Source organism: Muscardinus avellanarius, assembly GCF_963383645.1.
Source record: "Muscardinus avellanarius genome assembly, chromosome: 10".
Classification (NCBI taxonomy): domain Eukaryota; kingdom Metazoa; phylum Chordata; class Mammalia; order Rodentia; family Gliridae; genus Muscardinus; species Muscardinus avellanarius.
Window position 1 is genome coordinate 97,713,152 of NC_137796.1, and position 22,839 is coordinate 97,735,990.

General features: G+C 51.9%; 1 protein-coding gene across 1 annotated transcript in view; it reads right to left on the minus strand.

The window, feature by feature from the left end:
• Nucleotides 1-22,839, minus strand: part of VPS35L (VPS35 endosomal protein sorting factor like) — a gene marked incomplete at both ends in the record, with an annotated part of 118,763 nt that overhangs the window by 4,122 nt on the left and 91,802 nt on the right. The window contains 3 exons of the mRNA XM_080703938.1: nt 606-724; nt 4,628-4,793; nt 14,111-14,250. Coding sequence (XP_080560064.1) covers nt 606-724; nt 4,628-4,793; nt 14,111-14,250 — 425 coding nt within the window. The remainder of the gene's footprint in view (nt 1-605; nt 725-4,627; nt 4,794-14,110; nt 14,251-22,839) is intronic.

The window sequence follows — 22,839 nt, forward strand, 5'->3', positions numbered from 1 at the left end:
GTGGGGGTTTTTGCCTCTTCTGGGGGTGCCAACACCAGTCCTTCCAAGTCGGCCAGCTGTGCCCTTGCGTGAACGTGCCTGGAGTTCTGCAGAGCGGCGCGCGCTCTCCCTGCCTCCCTCCCTAGCCGTGGCGCATGGGGAGTAGTGACCCCATGGCAGTAGTGCTGAGCTTTTTGCTGGGCCCCAGGCCTCTACCCTTTGGGGAATGGAGCCCTCTCCAGCACTCGCCTGGACAACCTGGACAGAGTGGGAAGCCAAGACACGGCTGCATGGTGGCCAGCCCTATCTGTGGCTTAGGCATCGAGAGTCAACCGCTGCAAATGGAAGGTGCTCGGGACATTTCTCCAGAGGGAGGCAGGCGGCTGTGGGAGAAGAGGACCTGGAAGGCTCCTCTAAGGATATGCTTTTGAGCTGAGATCTAGGTGATGAGAAGGAACACCCAGGGCAGCCCTGGGGAGGTGTGGTCAGGCAGAGAAAGCAGCGGGTGCCAAGGCCCTGAAGTGGTGGGTAAATAGTTTGCATGCACTTCCTGTGAAAGCATTCCCTGTCCACATCTAAGTGCCCAGGCACGGGCTCCTGCGGGCGGCGGGCAGGCCGGCACCCACCTCGTCCTTGGCCAGGGTCTTCAGGTGCTCCAGGATCTGCGCCATCACCGTCTCACACAGCTTGTTGTTTTCAGTCAGGAACTTGGAGTCTCCGCCGTAGAGGCTGTCATTGGAGTCCACTGGTTGAGGAGAAGGAGCAGTGAGTTGGGACCGGGGTCAGTGGTACAGCACGGGTGTGCGGCCCTGGGTTTGTCCCAGCACAAGAAAAAAAAATGTGACTCAAACCCCCAGCCATCCCAGCCAGGGAGAGCGCACATGTCACGTGGTGACAGGAAGTCATGCAGGGAAATGGAAATGGCCAAATGTCCCACTGGCTGTGGGAAGGACCAGGATGGGCCTGCAGGACAGCCCGAGCCGAGGCAGGGGTGTGGAGGCCCCGTCTCCAGCCCTCCCGTGGGGAACGGGCAGGATGTGGCGTATGGCGACTAACGAACGGATAGATCATTTCAGGCTAGTTGCTGTCTCAGAAGCAATGGGTCTCCATTCTTTTCTTTCCCCCTCGCTTTTTCTTGTGGTGGTGGTGGCACTGGAGATGGAACCCAGGGGCATTGCACTGCTAAGCTACACTCCCAGCTCTGTTTTTTTATTTTGAAGCAGAGTCTCCCCAGTTGCAGCGCTGGCCTTGAACCTGTGACCCTCCTGTCTCAGCCTCCCAAATACTTGGGTTGCAGGCATGCACCACCACACCTGGCTTCCCAGCTTTTCATTTTTAAGAATGTTAAGGTTATAGAAAAAAGCACTAGAGTGAACCCGCCTACTTCTCACCTGATGTCACCAACACATATGGACTATTTGTGCGCAAGCTCCAACTTGCTGGCCTCTCTACACTTTTTTTTTTCCTAAAGCTTTGGAAGACAGGTTGCAGATACGCTGCGCTGTAATGAGAACAAGTGGTGTGTTCTCATCTTCTTTCTGCAGATAATCTCCCATCTCATGTCGAACTGCTCACGTATGAGTCTCTTCCAGGGAGACTTTCTGGGCTGTCTCCTGGCGCTGGCCCCCTGGTGCCAGCCTGGTAGTAAGTGTCTCTGGCTGCAGGGGTCGGTCCCCGGAGCGCTCTGAGATGGCCCTGGCTGCTGAGCCGTCTCCCACGTGGAGCAAGCCAGTTACAAGAACAGAAAGAATGTGGTTCAGCCATTCACCAGCACCTGGTTTTAGGGCAATAAAACCACAGCTGATGAGGGAATTTGTCACGTCTACGGCTGAGGACCAGAATAGTTCCTGGTGTAAATTCTGTCTTCTGGGCTGGAGCCTACGCGCATTCTGACCAGCCCAGCGCTGGAGAAGGAAGGGCCGGGGGCAGGTTCAGAGCAGGCCGCTCTGCGCTCACACACACGTGCACACACCCAGAGCACGCTCTGCGCTCACACACACGTGCACACACCCAGAGCACCCACTGAATGAGCCTGCTTGCACCAGAGGAGACTCAGACCGGCAAGCAGTCTCAGGCCAGAGGCAGCAGGAGGGGGTGCTGGGTGTCAGGAGGGGGCAGGATGGGGATCATGTGATCAGAAAATCTGGGCTTTGGGTGGGATCCTGGAATCAGTGAGAGGCTCTGAAGGTTGAATTCACTGGAGAAAGAGGGTCAGGAGGGGTAGATGAGCTCTCTGTGCTAACATTTGGTGGTCACAGAAGGAAAGAGAAAGGGGCGAATATGAGAATTGGGGTCAGGCTGGAGTGTAGAAGGGCCTGAGTCCAGACATGGCTCTCGGGGTGGGGGAGAAGTGATGTCCCTGGCAAATGGCCACCCAAAATAGCCCATGATCCCTGCATCTGTTTGACCCAGAGGTCACAAACCTGAATGCTTTCAGGGCGTGGCAGGCGACACGGAAGAGGGAAGGAGCCACACTGGCTTCGCACAAGCATCTGGCTTGTACTCTTCCAACAAAGGCACAACTATCTGCACGCCGCAAAACAAACACCCGGGGCCCAGGAGGGCTCTGCACTCTGCACGGGACCCAGGCCCTCCCTTGCCAGCTGTACAAGCTCAGGACACTGCTCAGGGCATTGTCAGGATGTTCCTTTTTTAAAAATTATTAATCTGCAAAGAAAGCAGCTGAGGCATCTTTCTTCAATGCAAAAGTGGCCTAACCCCTCTTTTCTCAGAAGTTCTAAGCTGAGTCAACACCGCGTCCAGGGTCTCTTAGGTCAGTGAAGGAGGCAGAGAGAACGGAGCCCCCACCCCGCGGAGCCGTCTCGGCTCCCTGGGTCTCTCTCCTCCACACCCACTACTTGGGCCACCACTGAGCACCCAGAGTAAACACAGCTGGGCTGGGAAGAAAAAGAAGGTCCAGCCTTCTGTTTGCACCTTTAAACGCCAGGAAACTAGACTCCCGCCCATCAGATGCAGCCTGGCTCTCCTGTTCTGAGACAGGATTTGCTGCACCTGCTTGAGGAGCGAGGAGGGCACTGGAGCATGCTCCTGACAGGCACGAAGGCTTTCAGGCCCGCCTCCGTGTCCCTGTCTGGTCCTCAAAACTGCCTCTGTGGTTCAGAACCTTCCCTGGATGTGGCATGAAAGAGAAACGAAAAATGTAAACACATCCAAGAAGAGGCCCTCACCCTGCTTAGCCGTCAGAGACAGGCACAGCCCACTGCACTCACGAGAATGGCCACACCAGAAAGGAAAAACAACAGAACAAACAAAACCCTCACTTAGCCCAGGGCGTGCCGAAGGGTTTAACCATTCTGGAAACCAAGGCGCTCTCTGCCAAAGCTGTACCTAAGCTGGTCCCGTGAGCCAGCAATTCCACTACTATGCACACACCCGAGAGAAACGCGCTCCAAGAAATGCGTCCAAGGATGTTCATAGCAGCGCTACTCATGGAACAGGAAACAGGCAGATGCCCACCCACAGGAAGCAGATCGACTGGGTCCCTTCACAGCACGGAATGCTATACAGCAATGCAAAAGGAGGAGCTACAGCTACACATGATTCCGTGACCCTCACAGAAAATTGTGAAAGGAGCCAAATGTTAATACTTGCTAAAGGATTTTACTGACAGAAAACTCCAAAACTGCCGGGCGTGGTGGCACGCTTGGGAGGCAGAGACAGGAGGATCGCGCAGGTTCAAAGCCAGCCATGCTGGCTTAAGAGACCCTGTTTCCAAAAATAAAAAATAGGTCTGGGAGTGTAGCCCGGAGGTAGAAGGGCTTCCAGGAACTCCCACCAAAAAAAAAAAAAAAAAAAAAAAAAAACCTCCAAAACGGGCCAACTGATTTATAATGCCAGTGGTCAGGAGAGCGGTGGGCCTCAGGAGAAGGCGCTGTCGTGGGGCGCAGGTCTGTGGTGCTGCCTAGAATGGGTTGCGCAGGCACCCCTGGGCTCTGTAACTGGCATCTTTATCATCGTCCCCCAAATCCCAGGTAGAAAAAGCCTGGGGGTCATGAGATACACCTTCCCTTTGCCCCTGAGTTCCATCCCCAGTACCGCTAAATAAATAAATAAATAAATAAATAAATAAATAAATAAATATAAAAAACCTTGGATCTGAGGGTCTAACAAGCAGGACGCGTGGGCTCCGTGGGAGAAGGCCTGGCTAAGGGACTGCCCCATGTTATATCCCATACATGAAGAGGCTGTTCCCACACCTGTACCAGCAAGTTCAAAATGGCCAGGGGCGGGTGGGGAACAAGGCGGTCTCCTTCCTTCACCGTGCGTCAGGCCCTGCCTGATGAGGGTTAGGAGCAGGCCCTGGAGGTGCTCATGGAGGGGTGTATTTAGTCATCCTTCCAGATTACCCTGTAGTACGCTCAAAAGAGGGGTTCTCCAAGCTCATCTAAGTCAAACGATCTCAGATGCTGGTTAAACACACGGGCCTCTTCCTGGGGATTCTCTTGCCAAAAGGACAGGAGAGTTGGTCTCCAGAACTGCCCCCGGGAACTCAGAACAGGTCACCTTGGCAAATCCCCGGACCCGAGTTCACAGAAGCTCCAACACCGGGGGAGGACAAGAAAAGGGAACCAGCCATTTGCCTTCCATGCAATCAAAAGAGCGCGGAGGAGGGCGGGGACCCCGCTACCTCTGTCTATGTGGTACAGGTAGGTCTCCTGGCTCATGGCGGACAGCAGATGCAGGACGCAGGTGTAGATGCGGATCTTGTCATCGCTGTTGTCCTCCCACGTGTAGTCCTGGATGACGTTGAGAAGCTCCCGAACAAGAAACAGGACGCCGTGTTCAGGATGGTCCTGGTGGGAAAGTACAACCCATCAGTAATCCTAGGGGTGAAGCAGTAGAGAAAATAACAAGGGTGTGGACTCCCAAGTCCTGGTCAGCGGCTGCCGAGAAGGTCCAGTGCCAGTTACTCGACTTGGGCCAGGCCCATGCAGGAGCCGAGGCGGCGGCACAGGGAGGGGCACAGGGCGCTGCCCGCCCTGCCAATGAGCAAGCTCCAACAGCGGGAAGCGAGCCGAGTCTCCCTTTCAGACCCAGGTAAAGAGGAAGCAGCGACATGTCAGCTTAGTGCCTCTTTCCACAATCATTTAGTGGTTAAAACGGGAAAAAAAAAAAAAAAAAGAAGTCCCATTCCTCCAACTACAGGCAAGACTATGGGTCTCCCCGCAGGTGGGTCAGCAGAAGCCAGCCCCTGGGTAGCCGCACACAACCGCTGTCCCTGGCAGCGCTCCCCAACTGCAGCACACGGACCTTGGGAGGGTTAAAACCCAGGAGATGAGCCTGGGTTTAGAGCACAGCACATCTCTCAAATGCTACATGGAATGTAGATAAAAGTTTCAGGCTGCCAAAGTGTGAGCATCTTCAAATCGGCTCTAAGAATATGTGATTATGTAGCTTCCCTTTCACTCCCCAAAACCTGCCAAAGCCTCCTCATCCCATGTGGGATGAATGTCAGGCGGGCCCTGCCCATAGACCGCTGGCCCCTGGGCACGTTTCCCCTCACGTGGTCCAGCCACACCTGCTCCTGGGACATCACTGGGGCCCAGCAGATGCCCTGGGATGGGCCAGAAGAGGAAGGCATGCTGGGAAGTTCTGTGGAAACCCACGGCCAGGGTGATGGGAACTCAGCGCTCTAGGCACGCAGCGGGGCCTGGCGAGAGTGGACTCCAACACCATCCTCCGGGAGAGCGCGAGGTGCGGGCTGTGGGCGGGGCACCGCTGGAGCCTGTGAGACCTCGGGTCCAGCATAAGATGGGGCCTTGGAAGAGAAAGCTGCCGCTAAAGCAAGGCCCGGTGAGCATGGGGGACGGATACCCAATCTTGCTCTCTCCCCCAATCTGTGGAGTTCTCTCCCCAGCATAAAGGAGGGCAGGAGGACAAGGCCCAGCACCGGGGCTGGCACACGTGCCTGGCTTGGTCTGCCCTCCTGCCCAGCTGTTCCTCCAGCCTGGATTCTCCGCCCCCAGGACTTGGGCAGACAGGCCCCTAGCAGCCCCAAGGTGGGTCCCCAACAGCCGTCCTGGCGGCCAATCCGGAGCCTCCCTCTTCACAAATCCTCCCGCCTCACGCGCTTCCAAGCTCTTCCGGCCATTTGGCACCAGCTTATTTACGGCTTCAGTGAACTGCTCCACTACATCTCCAAGTCCCTCTCCCCTCACACAGCGAGCGACTCCAGGACGGTTGCTTCCTCTTCTGCTGAAACCAGGCCCGTCCGCGCACTCACACGGTTCTGTTAATGGCATCTCAGCACGGGTCCCATGGTGAACAATTCAGTCCTGTCTGGGGCTCCTGGGATGGAGCCAGGCACGTGGCCGCCACGAGGTAAACAGTTTTAAATGGATTACCTGTTTTGAGAACCTTCTGTGTGTGAGGCACCGAGAGAGGTGTGAAAATAAACAAGAGCCAACATCCCCATGTCACAGGTGGGAAACGAGCCACAGGGCACGCGGCCCGAGGTCACACTGCAGGTGCCGGGGGCCCAAGAGGACATGTCCCCGACTGCAGACACTGTTTACACCGCCTGCCCCCAAGAGATCGAGGCAGGTCTCCCACAGTGGGGCAAGATGTCCACACGGCCTAAACACATCACATCCTGAATACAGCACAGGCCAGGAGATGCGCGAGGCCAGGGAGGGGCCTTAACAGCAGCCTAGGCCAGCGTGAAGGTGTAGGAGCAGTGGTGGAGGGTGTGAGATGTTGGTACAAGTTGTTAACATCTACAGGAACTGCAAGTTGGGCGTGGTGGCGCACGCTTGTAATCCCAGCATTTGGGAGGCTGAGACAGGAGGATCGCAGTTCTCAGACATCCTCAGCTACTTAATGAGGCCCTTTGCAATTCAGTGAGACCCTTTCTCAAAATTAAAAAAATAATAATAAAAAATAGGGTTGGGGGTGCAGCTCGGAGGTAGCATGCCCCTGGGATCCATCTCCAGTACCACATTAAAAAAAAAAAAAAAAAAAAGTCTAAACGCAGCAAAGGACTCACAGTGCAACTGCCCTAGCCATGGCCGCCTCGTGCCTCGAGTCAGCCTCAGCTGGCAACTGACGCCAGCCTGCCTCTGCTCACAGCTGTTTCTAACTAGGCTATTTTGTTCTGCTATGTGGATGTTCAAAAATATATTTTATTTAAGGATCTGCCTTGGGAATAGACGACAATCTGAACGTTCCAGTAACTTCCTTTCAACTCGAATGCCGTAACCCTTTGTGGAGACCATCAACCCCCCTTCGCCAACGGTCAGCGGGGAAGTAAAGGTTGGCAGCCAGCCTCTTCCGTGAGCTGCTTTCTGCTCGTGACTGAAGAGGGAGAGAGTATTTCCATCCAGCTTGTACAAGGAAAGCTTTCCATGTGCTACCCATGCTCCCGTGATTGTGACATTACAAGATTTTTTAAAAGTTCTCTGATGGTTCAGTGCCAACAAGTAAAGTAAGGCAGATAGAGATTTTTTAAAAGGGAGAAGAAAGATCCTGCATATAAATATAAGGACACTTCCTGAGGGGAAAGGTTTTCCCAGGTGCCCCTGGCAAGGCCACCTCCCGGACAGAGCGACCACATGCTGATAAGGGGGCTCCCAGGGGCACCGGGCAGGGAACCTGACTTCTACCACCAGCAGGGTTCCCCCAACACCCCACTCAGTAGAAGAAGGAAAACCCAAGAAGCAAATGACTGATCCTGAGCAAGCCTAGACGGGCGCAGCAAAGATGGCGGCGGAGCGCAGAGACCTGGGCAGGGGCACTCGGCTGGGCACCCCTGGGCTTGTCTGTGCCCCAGTTTTCACATCTGTGAAATGAGGAATGGCAGAAAGCGGGCAAGTGGGAGCGTTTGACTGACGCTGCCTCTCACGAGGCTCCCACATGCAGGACAGGAGCTGGGGTGGACAGAGCCAAGTTGGAATTCCAGCTCTGGCACTTAGAGCTGGGCGGCCTCCGCGCAGCACCGCCGTCCAGCTCCAGGTTCTCCTAAGTGGAAAAGGTGCAGTAGTTCCTACTTGGAGGAATCCTAGAAACCGACGGCTGGTGAAGGGCATTCCAGGGCACCGTGCACCTGCTACGGCGTCAAGAACTACAGTTCTTCATCCTGTTACTAAATCCCTACATGTGCACTGCTACCAGCAACAATAAAACTGTCTGAGAGCAGAGGGCATCCCCACAATGCCTCAGGGCCAGGACGGTGGGCAACAGAAATAGGTTTAATAGGTCTGGAGGTGCCCAAGGGAGCGGGGCAGATGCACGCACTTATCTGCATGGGCCAGGTGCTCCCCGACTGTGGTCGCCGGGCCAGGGAATGTGTCTCACTGGCAGTAACTGATTTTCCAAAGAGAGCCACAAATCTAAGTTTCTGAGTGCGCCACCAGTTTTGACGTCTGGGAAACTCATCCCAAAGGCTTTCTGTTGTTCTGTGGTTGACAAGCGTGGCCTCAGGCTGGATTCTGCCCTCGGGTTACTGTTAGTGACTCCAGGCACAGAGCATCTGGCTTGAAAAACACTTTAACAGCTATCATTTCGTTCAACCTGGCAGCAATCCCACAGGGTGGGCGTTTTAATGGCATCTTAAGTGATGAACAAGGCCCTGAGGAGTTACAAATGCCCCTGAGTCCCAGAGCCAGGAAGTTAAGTCAGGATTGAACTGAGTTCCTGCCTCTGAGGACAGGCTAATCAAGAGACTCCAGGAAACCCTGTGTGTAGATGGCACACATGTCCCAATCAATCAATAAACAATTATTTTTATTGCCTTTTTGTTGTCGTACTGAGGATTGAACCCAGGGGCATTCTACCTCTGAGCTACACTCCCAGCCTGATTTTTTTATCCATCCATCCATCCATCCTTCCTTCCTTCCTTTCTTTCTTTCTTTCTTCCGGGTCTGGGGATGGTACCCAGGGGCATTTGACCCCCTGCCCTGTTTTTTATTCTTTATTTTGATACTGGGTCTCAATGAGTTGCAGAGGGATTCACTAAGTAGCTGAGGCTATCCACGAACCGCGATCCTCCAGGTCTCAGCCTCTCGAATGCTGGGATTACAAGCATGTGCCATCACGCCCGGCTTATTCTTTATTTTGAAACATGGTCTCACTAAGTTGCAGAGGACCTCACTAAGTAGCTGAGGTTGGCTTCGAACCTGGATCCTCCTGTCTCAGCCTCCCTAGTGCTGGGATGACAAGCGTGAGCCACCATGCCCAGCAATTTCCATCATCTACCTCTTTGGGAACTCTTTTGTTTGTCTGTTTTCTCAGATAATAGACGGACTATTCTAAGAGGAGAGACACTGACCATAAAGTACGTGTTGGGGCCCACTCGGCAGGACCGAGGTGGCACCCAGGCTTGTTGCCAGCGTGGACTCAAGATGGCGCCTGGGCTTGCAGCCAAGTCACGAGGCTCACGAGGCTGGCGGTGCCCTGAGCCTGCGCAGTGAGCCCTATCAGGCGCCTTACGGATAATTAGTGACGCAACGCCTCGTGCTACCACCTGCCCGCCCAGGAGAAGGTTAAAAAGCGCGCATGCCCTAGCGGGGAGAAGGAGAAGGAGCTAAGAGGGTTGGTGGACAGGAAGAGCAGTTCCTTGGCGGACTGCTCTGGGCTCCGAGCTGCGACGGACATGATCACAAAGCCACCACTGTGACCGGTGTGTGCTGCAGCAGAGACATAGAGTGCCAGAAGGAGGGTTGGTGGAGTGATGAGGGAGAGGATAGAAGACTGATGTTGTTTTTACCTGAGAGGGCGTTGAGAGAGCATTAAAGAGGAACTGTACAAGAACCTGGGGTAATAAAACTGCTTGAGGAAGATCGTGTAAGAGTCGTCACTGCGTGCGACAAGTGGTGGCCCGTACGGGGAACTTCGCTTTGATCAGAACCTCGGCAGTCCCGGGCAGCCGGCTGGTAAGTACTCCTTTGACTCCGAAAAGGGAGGAGGAGGCTCCATTAAGGAGGATATTTTTTAGTGTTTTCCCCGATCAAAGGGGGCTCCATTAAGGAGGATATTTTCCCCGATCAAAGGGGGCTCCATTAAGGAGGATATTTAGTAAATAAGGCTCGCGGATAAGCGAGGCTCGCGGAAAAGCGAGGGACAGCGCTGTATTTTCCCCGATCAAAGGGGGCTCCATTAAGGAGGATATTTTTTAGTGTAAGCAAGTTATTTCCCCGATCAAAGGGGGCTCCATTAAGGAGGATATTTTCCCCGATCAAAGGGGGCTCCATTAAGGAGGATATTTTTTAGTGTAAGCAAGTTAGAGAATCGGGCTGGTCCTGATTCGACTCCCTCTCCTAATCCGCCACCATAGATGGAAGACACCTGAGGTTAGTTGGAAAAGGCGCTTAATGTGTAAAGGATAGGTCAGAAGATTAGTTCCTAACGTAAGAGTTGTAAACTGCTGCTCGGTACCGTAGAGATGAGTTGTTTTCTTTAAGATCTTTGGGGAATTATTTCTACTTTCCCTCTTCCTTTACCTTGGTTAATGATGGTTTAGGTTGTTTTATTGATACCTGTTTTCTGACTTTCTGCTATGCTTCTATGCACCCTTGGAGACTTTGGAATTTCTGCTCTTATTGCTGTAATTGTGGCCTCTGTGGCCGTGGCAGTTATTGCAGCCACTATGAATGCTCTATCCTCACATGTGGCTGCTGGCATGGCTCAGCAAGCTCAATTATCTGGACTATATGTATAACGTATGTGCAGTATCAGAATTTCTCCCATGCAGGCAATTTGTTTCGTCAATTAAGCAAGACGCTTCTAGGAACTTGGAGCCGTGAATTTGAACACACCATGATTGAGCTATGAGCATCCATCGCTGCAATTAATTCTACCCGCGTAGAAGTCGCCGCAGTACAACAATGAATGGACTTAATACATGGAACATTGGGTTTTTTAAAAGACTGGGGTGGCATGGCGTTCTGGGCATTCTTGCTGGTGGTAGCATGATGTTTCATGGTTGGATATATCAGGCGAACTCGACAACGCACACTGCAACAACAGCGCATATTGGTGCAAGCTATGGCAGCCCTTGAAGCTGGCTTATCTCCCCATGTACGGCTCAGTATGCTGGATCGGTAGTCAGTGACGGGTAAGATCGTCCCCGGGACCTTTCAACCTAAGACAGGGAAACAATCATGCTATTGTTCTCCCAATGACGGGTAAGAATGGTCCTTGAGGGTCGGCAACCTAAGACAGGCACGATCCCGAGCCTTATTTTAATAAAACAAAAAGGGAGATATGTTGGGGCCCACTCGGCAGGACCGAGGTGGCACCCAGGCTTGTTGCCAGCGTGGACTCAAGATGGCGCCTGGGCTTGCAGCCAAGTCACGAGGCTCACGAGGCTGGCGGTGCCCTGAGCCTGCGCAGTGAGCCCTATCAGGCGCCTTACGGATAATTAGTGACGCAACGCCTCGTGCTACCACCTGCCCGCCCAGGAGAAGGTTAAAAAGCGCGCATGCCCTAGCGGGGAGAAGGAGAAGGAGCTAAGAGGGTTGGTGGACAGGAAGAGCAGTTCCTTGGCGGACTGCTCTGGGCTCCGAGCTGCGACGGACATGATCACAAAGCCACCACTGTGACCGGTGTGTGCTGCAGCAGAGACATAGAGTGCCAGAAGGAGGGTTGGTGGAGTGATGAGGGAGAGGATAGAAGACTGATGTTGTTTTTACCTGAGAGGGCGTTGAGAGAGCATTAAAGAGGAACTGTACAAGAACCTGGGGTAATAAAACTGCTTGAGGAAGATCGTGTAAGAGTCGTCACTGCGCACGACAGTACGAATAGAGATTCAAGGGTCCAGTGAAGAAACTCCAAAAGGTGGCTGCTGGCTCCGTGGGCTGGCCTCCGGGCGTCCCTCCCAGGCGGGGCAATGGAGGCGCCTCCCTGCAGCATCTGCAGCCCTGAGGGGGGCCTCCTGTCCTCTCCCCTGAGAACTTGGTGTCTGAACCAGCGGAGTTCACAGCTGAGCCACTTTTTGTTTTCTCAGCTTTACTGAGATACACACTCCACATACCAAACAACGGGTCTCTTTAAAACACACAATCCAGTGGTTGTCAGCACGTCCGCGGGCTTCGCAGCATCGCTGCCATGAATTTCAGAGCACTCTGTCACCCCGAAAAGGAGCCCCGCACCCATGGGAGCTGAGTCGCCTTCATGGCCCAAGTTCAGAGTCAGTCTTCAGAGGGTGGTCCTAGCACCCCCTTCTCCAGAAGCACAGAGAGGGCTACCAAGAGGGCCAGCCTGGGCCTATTTCAACCGACTGAGGGAGACGCCCGGGGGGGGCCTGGGGGTCTGCATTTGAACAAGCATCCGGCTTGACCAGGGTTCTTCACCTGTTGTGAAGCCTATGGGCTCCTGGGAATGCTATCCGTACAGACAAGAAAATGCATACTACAAAGGGAATCGATTAAAATGTAGTCGTGGGGATGTTTTTCCAATGCACCTGTGACACTGTAATCTGGGGATTCAATGCGCACACAAAGGGCACAGTTACTGCCGTGCATCTTAAAGAAGGAAGGGCGCCACCAGTCTTGGAAGGCAGCTATGCTCACCACTACACCACCAACGCCATCTGCGCCGCCAATCTTTGGAAATGTGATATGGAAATATTTGTTGATTACTCCTGGTGACCGCATCCCAGCTATCGCTGCCACTACTGTGACTTTTTTTTTTTTTCATTTTCTTTTTTGCGGGTCTGGGGATGGAACCCAGAGGCATTTGACCTCCAATCTATAACCCTGCCCAATTTTCTACTCTTTATTTTGAAACAGGGTCTTACCGAGTTGCGGAGGGCCTCACTAAGGAGCTGAGGCTGTCCGCGAACCATGATCCTCCTGTCTCAGCCTCCCCAATGCTGGGAATTACAAGTGTGCGCCACCACGCCCGGCTTACTACTGTGACTTTTTGCCTATAACTCATAACTGGAGGAAAGGTAAGTTTGACTCAGAGGTTTGTGAAAATAAAGACATTTTTGTCCTTTACCCAAATCTAGGGCTACCTGTCAGATCCCACTCCACCTCCCCCCAGGGAGCAGAGAGGCCTGGGCTGAGAATACCAGTCAGGGTGGCGTCCAAGAACGGCTCCTGCTGGGTCTGAGGGGACCTGACTCCTCCAAGCCCAACCCTGGCTGCTCACCTCTGACGGACCACAGGAAACTCAGCACGCCTCCGAAGATGTCCCTTTGACCTCTGCTATCTTGCTTTAGTCTCTATTACTTGGTGTCCTGAGAACGTTACCAGCACGTGACGTACTTTAGTACGCACTCTGCGTTCAGACTTGCCACGCGACCAGTTAAATCCTCGCAGCCACCCAGAGAGGTAGAAACTATGAGCACCCTCATTTTCCAAGTGAGGGGGTTGCCTCTCGGTAGGACTAGTGATTGCTGAGACCCAGAGCTGGGAGGAGGCGGCACTGGGATTCCAGCCCAGCCACTGTGCTCCTGAGACTGTGCCTTCAACCGCTCAGCACCTCTGCCTTGGCACCTGGAGTGCAGTGGACGGAGATGTGTGTCCTCCCCACATCCATCCACTGAAATCCTAGCCCCAGTGCGGTGAGATTTAGAGCAGGCCTCGGTTGGTAGTTAGGTCCCAGAAGACCAATGACCCGAGGCCCTGTCTTTCTTTCTGCCCCATAAAGATGACAAGAGGATGTCTGTCTGCAACCCAGAAGGTCCTCACTAGAACTGTGCTGGCATCCCAGACCTCAGCCTCCCAGCCTTCGAAACTGTGAGAGAGGAAGCCGGGCGTGGTGGTGCACACTTGGAATCCCAGCATTTGGGAAGCAGAGACAGGAGGATCACAGTTCGAGGACAGCCTCAGCTACGACTTAGTGAGGCCCTCTGCAACTCAGTGAGACCCTGTTTCAAAATAAAGAATACAAAATAGGGCTGGGTTTGCAGCTCAGAGGTAGAATGCCGCTGGATTCCATCCCACCCCTGCAAAAACAAAACAAAACAAGAAAACCGTAAGAGATAAACGTTTGTCATGGAAGCCACTCTGTGAGAAGGCACCGGCTCGTAAGCCCCGAACCCAGCACGGCTGGGAAAGTCCCTGAGATGCAAACATCTAACCAGAAAGCGACGCACAGCTGTGAGAACGCCCCGCGCAGGAGAGGCAGGTCAAGGAAGACGTCACCTGGGCCCCGCGGGGAAACCTACCGGAACTATCAGTAAAGTCGACAAGAAGTTGCAGAGGAATTCCAGAAGGAACGACTCCGACGGCCGCATCTTCCCGTCGATGTTTATGGTCTTTGGGACTTCTGGAACGAGGCTGATGGCAGCTTTGAAGAAAGCATCGGCTGCAAGAGAGAAGGAAACCCGGGGTATGAGAACGCTAGAGAGAAGGAAACCCGGGGTATGAGAACGCTGGCGAATTCAGGGCTGGGACCTTCCTTCACATGGCCTGGAAGAAGTCCTGAGAGGTACACATGGAATTCAGGCCCAGGCACTGTGGGATCGGCAGAGCATTGGGATGAGAGGCGAGTCTGCTCAAACAACCTGGGCTCGACTGCCTTTACATCAAGTAAATAAAGCTGGTGGGAATTTTGTGTGTGTGTGTGTGTGTACGGGTCTGGGGATGGAACCCAGGGGCATTTGACCTCTGAGCTACACTCTCTGCCCTATTTTTTACTCTTTATTTTGAAACAGGGTCTTGCTAAGTTGCAGAGGGGCTCACTAAATAGCTGAGGCTGTCCGCGAACCACGATCCTCCGATCTCAGCCTCCCGAATACTGGGATTACAAGCGTGCGCCACCATGCCCGGCTTGGGAAATTTTTTTTAGAAAGGCTAATTCTTTTAGAAAGCCGAGGGCTCCGTCTGGTTGGTTCCATGAGTCCCCTTGGTCACCGCATGAGGGAGGCGCTGTCATTGTTGCCACTTCATGGATAGGAAACACGTGTGTGGCATGGTGACTAGGGTCTGGGGACATCCTGGCCTGGGGATGGAGCCACCACTTGAACCCTGGACTCTCTGAATTTTTTCTAGCACACACCGTTTTTATTGAGGAAATAATCACCGAAGCAAGGTGCGTGCGTGTGCGCACCCATGTACACACGTGTATTTGCAGCACGAGAGGCTTCGGACTGAGTAATAGTTCCACAGACTTGTTTGGAAAATGAAGATATTTCAATAGATATAAAATAACCTAAGCCGGGCATGGTGGTGCATGCCTGTAATTCTAGTATTTGGGAGGCTGAGGCAGGAGGATTGCAGGTTCAAGACCAGCCTCAGCAACTTAGCAAGACCCTCCACAACTTACCTTATTTCAAAATGAAAAATAGGACTGAGGGTGTAGGTCATAGCACACACACACACACACACACACACACACACACACACACACACACCTATAAAACAAGACAACTTCAAAAGGTCAAAGAAGTCAGACACGGTGGCACACGCTTGTAATCCCAGGACTTGGGAGGCTGAGACAGGAAGATCACACGTTTGAGGACAGCCTCAGCAAGTAGTGAGACTCTCACCAACCTAGTGAGACCCTGTTTCAAAATAAAAAATAAAATAGGGCTGGGGGGAAAAATAAAAAATAAAATAGCTTAAAGGTAGAAAGCCCCAGGGGTCAATTTTTAGTGCCACAAAAAAGGGCGGGGAAGAGGATGGCGAGAGAGAGAGAGAGAGAGAGAGAGAGAGAGAGAGAGAAGAGAAGAGAAGAGAAGAGAAGAGAAGAGAAGAGAAGAAAAGGAAGAGGAGGCGGGGTAGTGGAGCCAAGGTGGAAGGAATTTAGGGACAGAAGGATCGGAGGTGGAGGGGAAGATGGGGAGGGAAGAAGTTCTTTCTACAACCGCCAAAGCATTGACCATGAGAAAGAGCCTCCAGGTCAAATTGGTGGCCTGACAAGGGAAACCCCAAAGGCGCTCATGGCCCTGCTTCTGCTGTGAAAGCAGTTCCAGCGCGGAGGGAACCGGGGTCCGCGGCGGGGCGGACCCCTTCCACAGGCCCGTGGCTAATGAGCAGATCCTGTGTCCCAGCCAGCTGGGGTTCCGCCTCTCCTCCTTCAAAGGCAAAAAAAACCATTCCACGAAAGACCTCCCTCCAAGGGCTTTCTCTATAAAAACGAGCTCCGTTCTGGAAGCTTCCTCACCAGGCTGTCTCCCGAGTCCCGTACTCACAGCCTTTCCAAATTCCCCTAAGCAAAGCTACTTGTTTTATTTGTTGATTTATTTTTTCTGGTGCTGGAGATTGAACCCTGAGGCATTCTATCCCTGAGCTATATCCCCAGCCCTGTTTTATATTTTACTTTGAAACAGGGTCTTACTAAGTTGTGGAGGGCCTAAGTTACTGAGGCTGGCCTCGAACCTGCAGTCCTCCTGTCTCGGCCTCCCAAGTACTGGGATTACAGATGTGTGCAACCACACCCAGTTCCCCTAGGCAAAGTTATGAAGCTGCAGCTCTGAGCAGGACGCTCTCACGGGTGCTCACGGGGGAGAATGTGAGAGCGAGAACTGACCGATGCGATCGTGCTAGCGGGTGCTTCTGTGCCAGGAGCTTGCTAGACTTTGGTCTACCGGAGAGACGAAGTAGCTGGTCTCAATCTTGCTGGGGGCCGAGATTAGATACAGGACTCAGGAAAAAGGCCCCCCAAGAGCAGTTCTGGAAGACGCACCTCCCAAAAGTAGCCCGAGGCTGCAGGGTCTTGTTATGTGGACAAACAGTAAACAGTAGTATTTGCTGAACCCAGACGAGCTCCCAGGCCCCGTCTTTGAGCAGCCCATACCCTCCGTCCTATAGCAGTCTATAGGGAAGGTATCGTTTCCATCCTCAGATGGGCAAGCGAGCTCAGAGGGTGAGCGGCGGCTGAAAGCCACCCGAGCCCGGTGAAGGTCAGGCTGTGGGGTGTGGAGCCCCCGCCCCTCTGTGCAGCCAAGCGATGCAATCAGATCTGGATACCACCCCCCATGTTTGTTCAGCCAAGCAATGCAATCAGATTGGAGTTTTACAAAGGAACACGCACCTCTGAGTCCTACAATCTGATAAGAGGTTAATGTTCAGGTCATATAAGGAACTCCTATATCTTGACGACAATAAAAACAAGTCATCTGGTTAAAAATTAGCAGAGGAGGGCAGCACGCGTGCACGGCTGTAATCCTGCTGCTTGGGAGGCTGAGACAGGAAGATTGCAGGCCGGCCTCAGCAACTTAGGGAGGCCGGCCTCGGCAACTTTAGTGAGACCTTGTTTCAAAATTAAAAATTGTAAAAAAAAAAAGAAGCCAGGCAGGGTGGCGCATGCTTGTAATCCCAGTACTTGGGAGGCTGAGACAGAAAGATCCCAGGTTTCAGGCCAGTCTCAGCAATTTAGCGAGACTCAAAGTAATCAATCAAGACTGTCTTAAAACTAACTAACTAACTAAATAAATAAATAAATAAAATGGCTGGGGTGTAACTCAGAGGTAGAATGCCCCTGGGTTCATTCTCCAGTACCACAAAAAAGAAAAGAAAAATAGCGAATGAAATTCTGATACATGCTACAACATGGATGAAGCTTGAAGACATCAGGCTAAGTTAAAAGAACTCAGATGCGAAAACACAAATGCCGTGGGATTCCACCCGCGTGCGGTACCTAGAATAGGCAAATTCATGAAGAGGGACCCGGAGTAGAGCGGGGAGGCTGGGCACGGGACGTTCCCGTTGTATGGGTACAGAGTGTCGATTCTGTTTGGGATGGTGAGAAAGTTCTGGAAATGCAGTGGTGCGTACCACTGTGAATAGACCGTACACGTAAAACAGTGAGCTTTATCTTTCTGTGTGTGTGGTACTGGGAATTTCACCCAAGGTCATTCTACCTCTGAGCTACACCTCCAGTTCTATTTTATTTATTTTTATTTTAAAACAGGGTCTAAGTTGCCGAGAGTCTCACTAAGTTGCTGACGCTGGCCTTGAACCTGCAACCCTCCTGACTCAGCCTCCCAAGCACTGGGAGGACAGGCATGTGTGTCACCATGTCCGGGTCCCACAGTAAACAAGAAAAAGTGCTAGACCTGCCCCTGATGTCACCTCCTTTATGCAGGCAGGGACCTGGACTCCATGCCTGGCTGTCTTCCTTCTGTGGCAACGCCCCCCAGGCCGGGAGTTTTGCTTGCAGTGAAGTCCTCAGGACACCGTGAATCAAGGCAAAGTGCTCTTCTCAGTGGGACCTAACTCAGCTCCACGAACTCGAGAGGCCATTAATTTTTTCTATTTAGGTGGCCTAGAGAATGTGGCTATTATCTCTCATTAAAGAGAGAGTGGCTTTGTCCTCTGCGCCCATCTCTCAACCGCTCTGCCAGTTCCCATTCTACGGGAGGAGCTATAATAAAGTTATTTAAGGGACGGGCACGCAGGGTTCCAAAGCCGACTTCTCTTCCCAGCCTCAGAAGGCGGGTCCCATTTGGAAATGTTGTCTGGGAGACATCTCGATGTACGCTTAGTAATTAGAGTGCAAATCTGACTATATATGAAAAACAGATTCCTCACCATTGAGCGCTCTGAATAATCATGTCAACACCATATTTCCTCTTTAAAACTGAAAGAAGAAATTTTAAGAGACTGGATCTCACTATGTTGCCTTAGCTAACCCCACATTCCTGGGCTCAAGCAATCCAGCCTCGGGCTCCTGAGGAACTGAGACCGCAGGTGCCTGACACCGCACCTCGCTAACGTCAACACCGCTTTATTCTGTAGCTGTGAAAAGCCACAAAAGATGATTGAATATGGACTGGATATATTTTAAGCCTATGGAAGGTCAGGTGTGGTGGTATGTGCCGTTAATCCCAGGACACTGAGGCAAAAGGAGCTCAAGTTCTAGGCTAGCCTCAGCAGCTTAGTGAGACCCCGTCTCAAAAAAAAAAAAAAAAAAAAAAAAAAAATCTGGGCATGGTGCAGGACATCTGTATATCACAGTACTTGGAAGGCTGAGACAGAGAGGATCACGGGTCTGAAGACAGCCTCAGCAATTTAGTGAGACTGTGTTTTCTTTTCTTTCTTTCCTTTCTTTTTTTCTTCTTCTTTTTTTTTTTTTTTCAGAACTGGAGATTGAACCCAGGAGTATTCTACCTCCAAGCTACATCTCCAGCCTTATTTTTTTATTTTGAAACAGGGTTTCACTAAATTGTAAAGGGCCTCACTAAGTAGCTGAGGCTGGCTACAAACCTGCGATCCTCCTGCCTCATCCTCACAAATGTTGGGATTACAAGCATGCACCACCAAGCCCAGCACCTGTGTTTTCTTTTTTTACCCTTCCTTCTTCCTTCCTTCCTTTCTTCCTTTCTTCCTTCCTTCCTTCCTTCCTTTCTTTCTTTCTTTCTTTCTTTCTTTCTTTCTTTCTTTCTTTCTTTCTTTCTTTCTTTTTTGGTGGTACTGGGATTCCTGGAAGCCCTTCTACCTCCGGGCTACACTCCCAGACCTATTTTATATTTTTTTATTAGGAAACAGAGTCTCTTAAGCTAGCGCGGCTGGCTTCGGACCTGCGCAATCCTCCTGTCTCTGCCTCCCAAGCGCGGGGATTACAAGTGTGCACCACCTCGCCTGGCTCTGTGTTTTCAAATAATAAAATAAAAAGGGCTGAGGCTGTAACCCTGAGGTAGAATGCCCTTGGGTTCAATCGCTAGTACCCTCACACACATACAGATGTGGCAAACATCTGTAACCTCAGTACTTAGGAGGCTGAGACAGGAGATTGCAGGTTGAAAGACAGCCTCGGCAATGTAGTAAGACTCTCAGCAACCTACTGAGATTCTGTTTCTAAATAAAAAATAAAATAAGGCTGGGGGTGTAGCTCAGAGGCAGAATGCTTCCAGCTTCAACCCCTAGTAGTACACAGACACACACAAAAATTAAGAGTAAAATTAAAGGAGGTGGGGATGCTATGGTTCAGTGGCAGAGTGCCCCTGTGTGCAATCCCTAGTACTGCAACCAACCCATCAATCAGACCTATAGAAAGGAGAAGAAATTGAGTTTCCGTTCACGATTATCACACTGTGACTCCTGCTACTCTAAGGACCCCTGCCCCAGCCTCTAACTGTGTAAGGGGTAGCACTGAGCTGGGAGGGACGGGAACTCTGTGGGGACCAGCGAGGATGCTGCCCGACGTCACAGGGCAGGTGCGCCCGCAGGCCTTCCCGGCTCAGCTCCGCCACACAGCGACTCACGCTCCGGGGTTCGAGCTCGCCAGGCAGCTGCTTGCAGGGGCACTTCTGGATACTCAGGCACGGCGCGGCCTCCCTCACGCACATCCCTGAGCGGCTCTGCACCAAGCCTTCAGATACGTCTCTGTCCTAACAATAGGGTTTCACGTTTTAAGAAATTAATGCATCAGTCAGCTGGACGGCTGTCGGAAAGCTTCAAAATGCTCGGAATTAAGACGCAGGTTCGCTTATTGTCTGCAGGAGCAACAATCTGGAAAGAGACCAAGTGTGTTTCAATAGAAGGAACATTTTTTGGGGGGAGGAAAAAAGTGGGGTGGGGTTGGGGGAAGTAATTTATAGCGTTTCCAAAAAAGAGAAATAGAATACGGAAGCGCATTACAAAGAATGGGGCGGATGTGCATATGCTGACACGGTGCCCAAGACTCCCTGCTCTGCCAGGATAGCTTATGAGAAATACTGGAGAAGACACAGCCTCGTCCCTTTTCTAACGGGGGAGGGAAGGGATTGTGTGTATATATGAGAATACAGACAGATGGAAGGAGGAGAGGAAGGCAGGCGGCAGAGAGGGAATAAGAAATTATCAACACCCATCTCGATGACATGTATGGCAGGGGGGATGCAGAGGTGCAGGGCAGTTCTCCCCAAACACTCTCCAGACATGATCAAACACACTCGGATTTAACGATGACCGACAGGAGAACAGCCAGCCTCTCAAGTCCTTGGTGAGATGGAATATGACTCAGTGCGTGAATGACTGGAGACAGCTGAGAAGTGCTAACCCAGCCCGCCTTCAGAGATGGGGCCGAGTTTGTTTAATAATTCAGCAGGCCAGTGCTAATGGAATTTTTTTTTTTTTTTCAGTGCTGGAGATTGAACCCAGGGCCTCTTGCATGCTAGGTAAGTGCTCTACCACTGAGCTACACCCCCACCCCTATGTTTTTATTCTTCATTTTGGAATGGGGTCTCACTGAGTTGCAAAGGGCCTCAGTAGGTAGCTGAGGCTGTCCGCAAAGCCGGATTCTCCTGTCTTAGCCTCCTGAATGCTGAGATTACAAGTCTTATTTTATTTTGAGACAGAGTTTCACTAAATTACCCAGGCTGGCTTCAAACTTGAGATCCTCCTGCCTCAGCCTCCCAAGCAGCTGGGGTTATAGGCCCAGCCCACTACGCCCAGCTCTAATGGAAATCTTGACTATTCATCAGTCATAAACTCCTGAGACCAAACAAGACCTTCAAGGTAATTCGCTCCATCTCTAGACCTTCAATCCCTCACACGTCCCCCCAGACAACTCGACTGACAGCTGTCCTGGTCTAGGGAAATCTAGAGTGGGAACATCACAATTTCTCAAGACAAAATGTTTCAAGGGGCTGAAGACTCCTACACCTGGCATGTCCCATATTAAAACCAGGTTTTTACCAGCCAAGTGTGGTGCAGCATGCTTGAAGTCCCAGTACTCGGGAGGCTGAGACAGTAGGACTGCAGGGTGGCAGCCAGCCTCAGCTACTTAGTGAGGCCCTTCCTAACCTAGTGAGAGACTCTGTTTTAAAATAAAGAATGAGCCGGGCGTGGTGGCGCACGCTTGTAATCCCCGCGCTTGGGAGGCGGAGACAGGAGGATTGCGCAGGTTCAAAGCCAGCCGCGCTGGCTTAAGAGACCCTGTTTCCAAATAAAAATATAACATAGGTCTGGGAGTGTAACCCGGAGGTAGAAGGGATCCATCCCCAGTACCACCAAAAAAAAAAAAAAAGGATAAAGAAAGAAAAAATAGGGCTGGAGGTGTAGCTCAGAGGTAAAATGCCCCTGAGTTCAATTCCCAGTATCACACACACACACACACACACACACACACACACACACACACACAGCAATAACAACAACAAAACCAGGTTCTGCTGACTATAGAGCAAGATTTACACAAGCATGAATGCCTGGCTACAATTACACACTTCATTCATTACTGCTTAACTGCTACCAGTGACAGCCTAATCTGATCTTGATTTCACCACCGGGTTATGCAGCGTGCCCTTTACATTCACTCTGAATATCAATATTTAATGGGAAAAGTCGACTTGGGACATCTCAGTCACTTCCCAGTGTCAGCAGCGCCACCAGCAGGCTCTGGACGCTCGTGCCCCCCGCACTCTCTGGCCTGTCCAGGGCTCTGGCACTAAGTGCTACCTCAGCCCTACCTGCGCGGGCTGCGGCGGCTCCGGCACCTCCGGGAGGTGCGGTGCCCTCTCTGTGACCAAGGGGCTTGTATTTCCCTGTGATTAGGATTAGGTATTTGTGTGTGTGTGTGTGTGTGTGTGTGTGTGTGTGTGTGTGTGTGTCTGTGTGCACGGTACTGGGAATGAAACCCAGGGGCACTCTCCCTTCTAGCTACACCCCAGGCCTTATTTACTTTTCTTTCTTTCTTTCTTTCTTTCTTTCTTTCTTTCTTTCTTTCTTTTTCTTCCTTCCTTCCTTTCCTTTCCTTTCTTTGCAATACTGGGATGGAACCCAGGGGCATTCTACCTCCAAGCTATACCCCTGGCCTTATTTATTCTCTCCTTCCTTCCTTCCTTCCTTCCTTCCTTCCTTCCTTTCCTTCCTTCCTCCTTTCCCTTCCCTTCCCTTTCTTTCTTTGCAGTAGTGGAATGGAGCCCCAGGTGCATTCTACCTCCGAGCTACACCCCTAGCCCTATTTTTTATTCTTTATTTTAAAACCGGGCCTTACTGAGTTGCCAAGGGCCTCACTAGGTATCTGAGG